Source organism: Mandrillus leucophaeus, unplaced genomic scaffold (assembly GCF_000951045.1).
Source record: "Mandrillus leucophaeus isolate KB7577 unplaced genomic scaffold, Mleu.le_1.0 Scaffold73, whole genome shotgun sequence".
Lineage (NCBI taxonomy): Eukaryota > Metazoa > Chordata > Mammalia > Primates > Cercopithecidae > Mandrillus > Mandrillus leucophaeus.
In genome coordinates, this window is record NW_012107919.1 from 4,830,760 (window position 1) to 4,838,441 (window position 7,682).

The following is a 7,682-nucleotide window of genomic DNA, read 5'->3' on the forward strand; positions in this document are numbered from 1 at the left end:
GATATTGATTATTCCTATCCATGAGCATGGTATGTTCTTCCATTTGTTTATGTCCTCTTTTATTTCACTGAGCAGTGGTTTAAGGATGTAAAGGACCTCTTCAAGGAGAACTATGTTAGATTTTTGAAGACTATGTTAGATGTCTGAAGGTTTAAAAGGCCACTGAGATTACGGAAAATAAAAAAGAGGTGACCAGATTTATACAAAAGTTTTCTGGCCAGTGTTGAAAGCCTACTTGACGTTAGAGATCGTGATAGTCTCTAATAAATAATAAAAACAAGTAAGAAGTCAATATATGAGAGCAATGACATGATATAGAAGGCGGAACATCCCCAGAAGGGATTTTTAAGGTAAGTTATCATGTTTTAGTATAAAATGAGAAATTTCATTGTGAATCTTAGCTGCTATATATGTGATCTTGGGCAAGTTACTTGGCTTCTCTCAAAGCTTCAATTTCATTACCTATAAAGACACTTCCTCTCATTGTTGTGAAATTACGTGATACAATACATGTCAACGGCTTAGCATGTTGCCCAGCACACAGTAAATCCTCAATAAATGTTAAATGTTTTAATAAAATATTTAAGGATAAGATTTTAGGATATCAGAGTTTATTTTACATGAAACAAGTGTTATAGAGGGCAAACTGAAAAGGTCAGGAAAAGAAGGAAATAGGAAACCGAGTTTAAAGAGAAAAATACGGAGTAGTATAGACATAAAAGATAAGACCACTGGAACAGCTTAATTAGATTTGGTCTTAATTTGGTTTTAGATAATGACCAAAGATAACGAGGAGGTGAAGCATGATAGATTTGGCTGGCCATAAAGTTAAACAAACAAAAATCCCAGAAGTAGGTAACAGGTATATAGCCTGGTCTTTACACACAATTGTTCTGGGAACTGGTATAAGGGTCCTTAAGTCTTACAGTGTGAATTCTACAAGTAGGTAGTTGAAGCAAGAGATCAGGGGAAGAAGGCCAAACTTACCTTCTCACTAGTCCTAAATATGTACTCTCTCTACTTTAGAAGGACCTAGTTATTACATAAGCATGCTCTGTTGATAGCCTCTATTGTGTACTGATTAACAGTTTTCCATATGAGCAATTTTTTCTCTTCATCACACCTTTCTACCCATACTTTGATTCAATTTAAGTCTTTTTCATACTTCTTATATCTGCATGTTATATATGTACTGTTCCTGGTTATTCCATATGCAACCAACATCTAGAGATTGATCTTGCCTAAGAGTGCTGAACACATTGTAAGAGCTTAAATGCTTCAGGACTAAAGGTCAGGTGGTTCTACTAAAGGACTGATATCAGTTGTCCTATTTCAGTCCTCTAAAGTAAGTTTAGTAGAATATCAAATATAGTAACACAAAACAGCAATCAGCAAAATTTTTCTTAAGGAATCAGAAAGCAAGTATTTTAGGACTTGTGATTCATACAGTTTCTGTTACAACTAATCAATTCTGTCCTTGTGGCACAAAAGAAGCTGTAGACAATGTGCACATGAATAAGTACGGCCATATTCTAATATAATTTTATTTACAAAACTAGGTGACCAGCTAGCAGGCTGTAGTTTGCCAATTCCTGCATAGAAAAAAGCTCAGAACTTTTATTTTCTTTTTGAGACAGGATTTTGCTCCATCACCCAGGCTGGAGTCCAGTGGCATGATCACTGCAGCTTCAACCTCCCTTGCTCAATCACTCCTCCCACTTCAGCCTCCTGAGTAGCTGGGACTACAGGTACATGCCATCACACCCAATAAATATTTATATTTTTTTGTAGAAACAGGGTTTTGCCATATTGCTCTGGCTGGTTAGCTCAGAATTTATTGCATGATGTAGAAGAAAAATATAGTTCAGCAAATTCAGAAAGGTTTTAGATGACTGACAAGAAATACTATAATATCCTGTGAGAGGACTATTGAGACTGCTTAGTTTTTGCTATTCCAGGAAATAATATGAATTAAAATTATGAAAAGTGTGGTGAACACATTCTAAGGTGGCCCCTATGATTCCTGTCTCCTGGTATTCATGCCTTTTTGTATCTCTTCCCCTTGACTGCAGCAGAATGTGGAACTTGCTTCTAATGAAGAGATTATGGCAAAGGATGTCATTTCTGTTACAAAAACCTGTAACATTTTGCTGAGGGACATTCTCTGTTCTTAGTTTTGAAGGAATAAGACACCATCTTGTGAGATGCCCTATGGAGAGGGCAGCCTCTGGCTGCCAATCAGCAAGGAGCTGAATGTTGCGAACAACCACATGAGCTTGAAAGCAGATAGTTCCCTTGTCAAGTCAGAAGAGAACTCAGCCCTGGCTGACACCTATATTGCAGGCTTGCTGAGGACTCTGTGGAAGTGTGCCTAGATTCCTGACTTATAGAAACTATGACATAAATAAATCTGTGTTTTTATAAACTGTAAAATTTGTGTTAATATTGTTACACAGAAAAAATTAATACAAAAGTACACTGATAATAGGTTTAATTGTCCAAAAGTGTATCATTTATCTTCCAGGTCTAGAACTAAAATTATGTAATTAATGTAAAAGATTATTTTAAAAATAATACATTGAAAAATGTCACCTATAATATTAATAGGTGACAACTTCTATCGAACCTTTTTGATGCTCAGTATCTTTACAAATATTCTTTAAAGAGACTCTGTAAACTCTAAATATTTACGTTATCAATTAACTTTTGAAACTTTTAAGCTGTTCCACATTTACCCATGTAACAGACTGTCAGAAAGTAATACAGATAAAACATCTCAAAGCCTATTCCAGTACTTAAGTATTAAATATTTTATGAAAAATCTATCTTTGATTTTTCGTTTTATTAATTGACAACCATCTTACATTTTTGAAGTACACAGTGGAGTCCCTTAGTTCTTCAATTTACTCCTCAGAGAATTTCCTTTCATCTGTTCATATACATTTATTTTGCTGTATTCAGAAGGTCTAAAGTGGACTTATTTTAGGTTTTTCTGGCAGTGCTCATTAGCTCTCGTTTCCATAGTTAAATTGCTACTGAAGCTGTAAATACAGTACTCTGAAAGCCCACACTCTTGCACAGGTACACGCTTCTACATAAAACTGCCTTGGTAAATGAATAAACTATTTCATGAGAAAATGGTTAAAAAGTTGGAAATCCATAGTAAAATATTATTAATGCAAATAATATTCATGTTTTAATTTTCTTTTACTTCTGGAATTAAAAAAGTCTTTCAGTGATGAGCAATATAGTAATACCCTAGGCTGCTAAACACCGAACTAAAATCCTCATATTTTTATATTTTGAAACTATGCTTCCATATCTTCAAGCGGATTTAATTGATTGTACAAGTCACATAGACTTGGGAATGAAGAAAAGTGGAGAACTGGGGCCAGATGCAGTGGCTCACACCAATAATCCCAGCACTTTGGGGGGCAGAGGCAGGAGGACTGCTTGAGGCCTGAAGTTTAATAACAGCCTGGGCAATATAGCAAGGCCCTACCTCTACCAAAAAATAAAAATAAAAATAAAAAATTAGCAAGGCATGGTGGTGTGAATGCTGTCCCAGCTACTCAGGAGGCTGAGAAGAGAGGACTACATAAGCCCAGGAGCTGGAGGCTGCAGTAAGCTACGATCATGCCGTTGCAGTCCACCCTGGGAAACAGAGCAAGACTCATCTCTAAAAAAAAAGTGGAGAACTTCATCTGCTAATCTAATGTAATTGGAGTGGTAAATATTAAAACGTTTGATAATATACAAGTGTTGTCAAGGGTGAGATTAGGGTAAACCGATATAATTGTTGGCTGAAGCATATGACAGTATAACCTTTTGGGAGAGCAATCTAATAATAGCTAACAAAATTTAACATGCCGCAATGAAGCAAGTCTATAGAGTTTTTTCTACAAATATTTACATATGTGTGCAAAGGTTACACACAAGATTATGCACAATAGCATTGTTAATAATAGAAAAAGATGGAATTAATTTAAATTTTTCAGTAGAGAACTACTACAAAAAATTATGGTACATCTATACAATAAAATCCTATGCAGTTGTTAACAAGAATGAAGTAGTACATCTATATAAATGTACATAAATTGAGGTTTAAGATGTATTAAGTAGATAAAGCAAAGTGTGAAATGCTCCCATGTATATTACTTACATAGAAATATTTGGGTGGAATACCCAGGACACTATAATTTCAAGGGACGGAGGCTGAGGTTTTGAAAAAGCAACTTAATTTTCTTTACACACCGTTTTTGTATTTTATGTATTTATACCAAACATGTAGATAATTTTCTCAATAAACACCTTCAGACATTCTTTATTTACCGTAAGATACATTCTTAAAAATGTAACTGAGATAATCATTTCTAGAATTTCTTGATCACAGGTTATTTTTTTCTGTTACATGTAGTGTTAGGAATAATTCTGTCTTCAAAGTCCTTAAACAGTACTTTAATGACTCATGGGTGACATAAGTATCTCATAAGACATATTTTACTTAGCTTTTATTAAAAATTGTCTACTGTCTGGATACTCAGGCACTAAATTCTAGGTAAATTTCCAGAGGATTATATTGTATTGATGAAAGTAAATGACTGGTAAGAAGTTGGCAGATACTTCACAGTCAAGAGCCAACAAGGAAATTAATGGCTGAGGTGAGAGAACACAGGGCCAAAACAATTAAATGGTATACTTTCAGAAAATTAATATATTACATTTTTAATAGCAATATGCTACAACTATATAAGCCGATCTAACAAATACTGTACACCTGAAGATGTTTTTAGCACTCCTTATATATTGATTTCTATTTTAAAGACAAAATTTTTTGACTGGAATGGAGAAATGCCAATCATGTGAAATAAGCATTTTTATAGTGCTGCAACTTTGATCCTTATTGTGCATTAATTTATAAAGGATTCCTTCATGTTGAGAAATTTGAAAATTCATCAAAAGAAAAAATCTCCATAAATGTGAGTTTTACTTTACTACTTGAAACTGTAATAATCTAAAAAGGGATGCAATTCCTATTTTATTGTTTATCACTATTAAACAAAACATGTGAAAAACTTTAGAGCATAGTTACAAAAAAGATGGGTTTTGGAGTCACACAGAATTCAAGTCCTGGTTCTTAGATTAACTACAGAATACTGGGAAAACTAACCCATCCCTGTGAGCCTCATTTCCTCATGTATAAAAGGGAGAAAACATGAAGTATATTTAGCATCTTACGAGGTTGTTGTATTAAGTAAAAAAAAAAAACAAAGAAAAATACATAATGCATTTTGCACAATACATGACCAACAGTAAGAGTTAAACAAAAGGCAGCTCTCACTACTACTATTATTACTCTTCAATTATCCAGCATAGATGAGGAATAAAATGTTCTAGATAACGTTTTCCTTTACTAGACAAATTCTTACATACATGCCAAATTTTAAGCATCACCACTTTGTATTTTACTCACTCTTGGGGCAATTTCTTCCAAAATACTTACGTTTTTGTTACCTTAGGGGTCAATAAATATAAAGTCATGTTTTGGTGCCTGGCACTAATAACTTTGTCTAGATTAACATGCTTATTTTATAGTCCCAGTATGGTGAGTTCAGGTCATATTACATTTGGAATGTTATATTAGGTCGGGGCATGGTTCAAGAGACAATGAATGCCAGACTAGAAGGTGCATAAAAAGAACAATCAGAACAGTGAGGTGTGTGAAAACCCTAACATATAAAACCAGGTTAAGGAATGATGTCTATTTAGTTTGGAGAATATTTGAGATAAAAAAATAAGTATTTTCAAATATTTTAAGGGTGTCATGTGAAAAACTATGTAAATTCATTCTGTATTATATCAGAGGACAAAAATAGGAACAACAGATATGTTACAGATACATGAATTAAATATTAATATGGCTGCTTTGATTATATGACTGACAAGCTTTATTTCAATTCCAAGATTCTGTGACCTATATACACTAAAAAAGAAGGAAGGAAATTATGGTTATACACTTAAATAAGGACTCTTGTCACTTTAAAGATGAACTAAAATATGATTTACTAAATCGTTACTTGTGTTTCAATAAAAACATAATGACAAAATGATGTGATATATACGATGGACTTAGTATTTCAATTTCCCAAACTGATCCCTGTAATAATCCCACTTTAAATACTGAGATTCTCCAAAAAAATCAATTCACATTAATTTTAGTCTTTTTTAAAAAATGGAGCACAATGCACTGTAAACATTTTTAAGTTATAAGAGCTACATGTTCAGATATATTTGCCTAATTTATTTCAATTTCAGATCAACATTAGAATTTAAAATAGAATTTAAGTCAATTCCTCTCTAATTTATCTTAAGTTCTGTCGTGTTAGCGATTTAAATAATTTTGGAATGGGAATTGGATAAAATGATTATGCACAGCAGAAAACAATGATAGAGGAGAGCAAAGCATGTATTTTGTACTAACCAATTAGAAGAACTGTTCCAATGGCTAAACCTCCACCTGGAAATGAAACAAAACCAGAAGAAAATTAATTTACCTTTTCCATTATCTTTAACATAAAAGTTAGGCTTTATGAAGGAAAGGCACTTCAGTAACTTTAAAACTGCAGTTGTGAACAACATTTTAATTGCCTTTGCAATACTTTGCTCAAGGTGCTATTATAAAATAATTACATATTATATGTAATTACACACTACACATTACAATTACTTTCTTCTCTTTTTTTTGAGATGGGAGTCTCGCTCTGTCGCCCACACTGGGATGCAGTGGCACGATCTCTGCTCGGCTCACTGCAACCTCCCCATCCTGGGTTCAAGCGATTCTCCTGCCTCAGCCTCCTGCGTAGCTGGGATTACAGGTGCCTGCCACCACGCCCAGCTAATTTTTGTATTTTTAGTAGAGATGGGGTTTTACCATGTTGGTCAGGCTGGTCTCGAACTCCTGACCTCATCTGATCCACCTGCCTTGGGCTCCAAAAGTGCTGGGATTACAGGCGAGAGCCACCATGCCTGCCCTACAGTTACTTCCATAATATACTGTACTATCCTCCTTTCTTCTATGATAGAACCATACAGCATTCAACATAACTGTGGTTAAGCACTCCAATAATGTTATATTTAGCACTTGTTAACTCAAGACTTAAATGTGCACAGTAACTTTACTACAGAAGTAGTAAACATAGATAAGATTATAGAAATGCCACATTAATATTTATCTTCAAATATAGTAAGATTTTAAGTAAAGAATTGATAATTAAAGCTATTTCTTCTTTATTATGAATAATATACACAAAGTCTGGACATGCTCTAAATATATTTACAATTTAAAAGGAACGTATTTGCCATTTCAAACAAAAAAAGATCATCATTACAAAATATATTTTCAGTATTACTAGACCAGTGTTCTTTTACATATCTGAATTAGGCCGGGCACAGTGGCTCAGGCCTGTAATCCTAGCACTCTGGGAGGCTGACGTGGGCGGATCACTTGAGGTCAGGGGTTCAAAACCAGTCTGGACAACATGGTAAAACCCTGTCTGTACTAAAAATACAAAAAAATCTGCTGCATGTGGTGGCACATGCCTGGAATCCCAGCTACTTAGAAGGCTGAGAAACGGGAATTTTTTATTTATTTATATATTTTTGAGACAGAGTCTCACTCTGTC

General features: G+C 34.1%; 1 protein-coding gene across 2 annotated transcripts in view; it reads right to left on the reverse strand.

The window, feature by feature from the left end:
• The window catches only part of ELP4 (elongator acetyltransferase complex subunit 4), a 276,719-nt gene that overhangs the window by 260,384 nt on the left and 8,653 nt on the right, over nucleotides 1-7,682 (reverse strand). For both annotated transcript variants that reach the window (XM_011965594.1, XM_011965595.1), the window contains exon 2: nucleotides 6,482-6,517. In XM_011965594.1, the coding sequence (XP_011820984.1) occupies nucleotides 6,482-6,517 (36 nt within the window). The remainder of the gene's footprint in view (nucleotides 1-6,481; nucleotides 6,518-7,682) is intronic.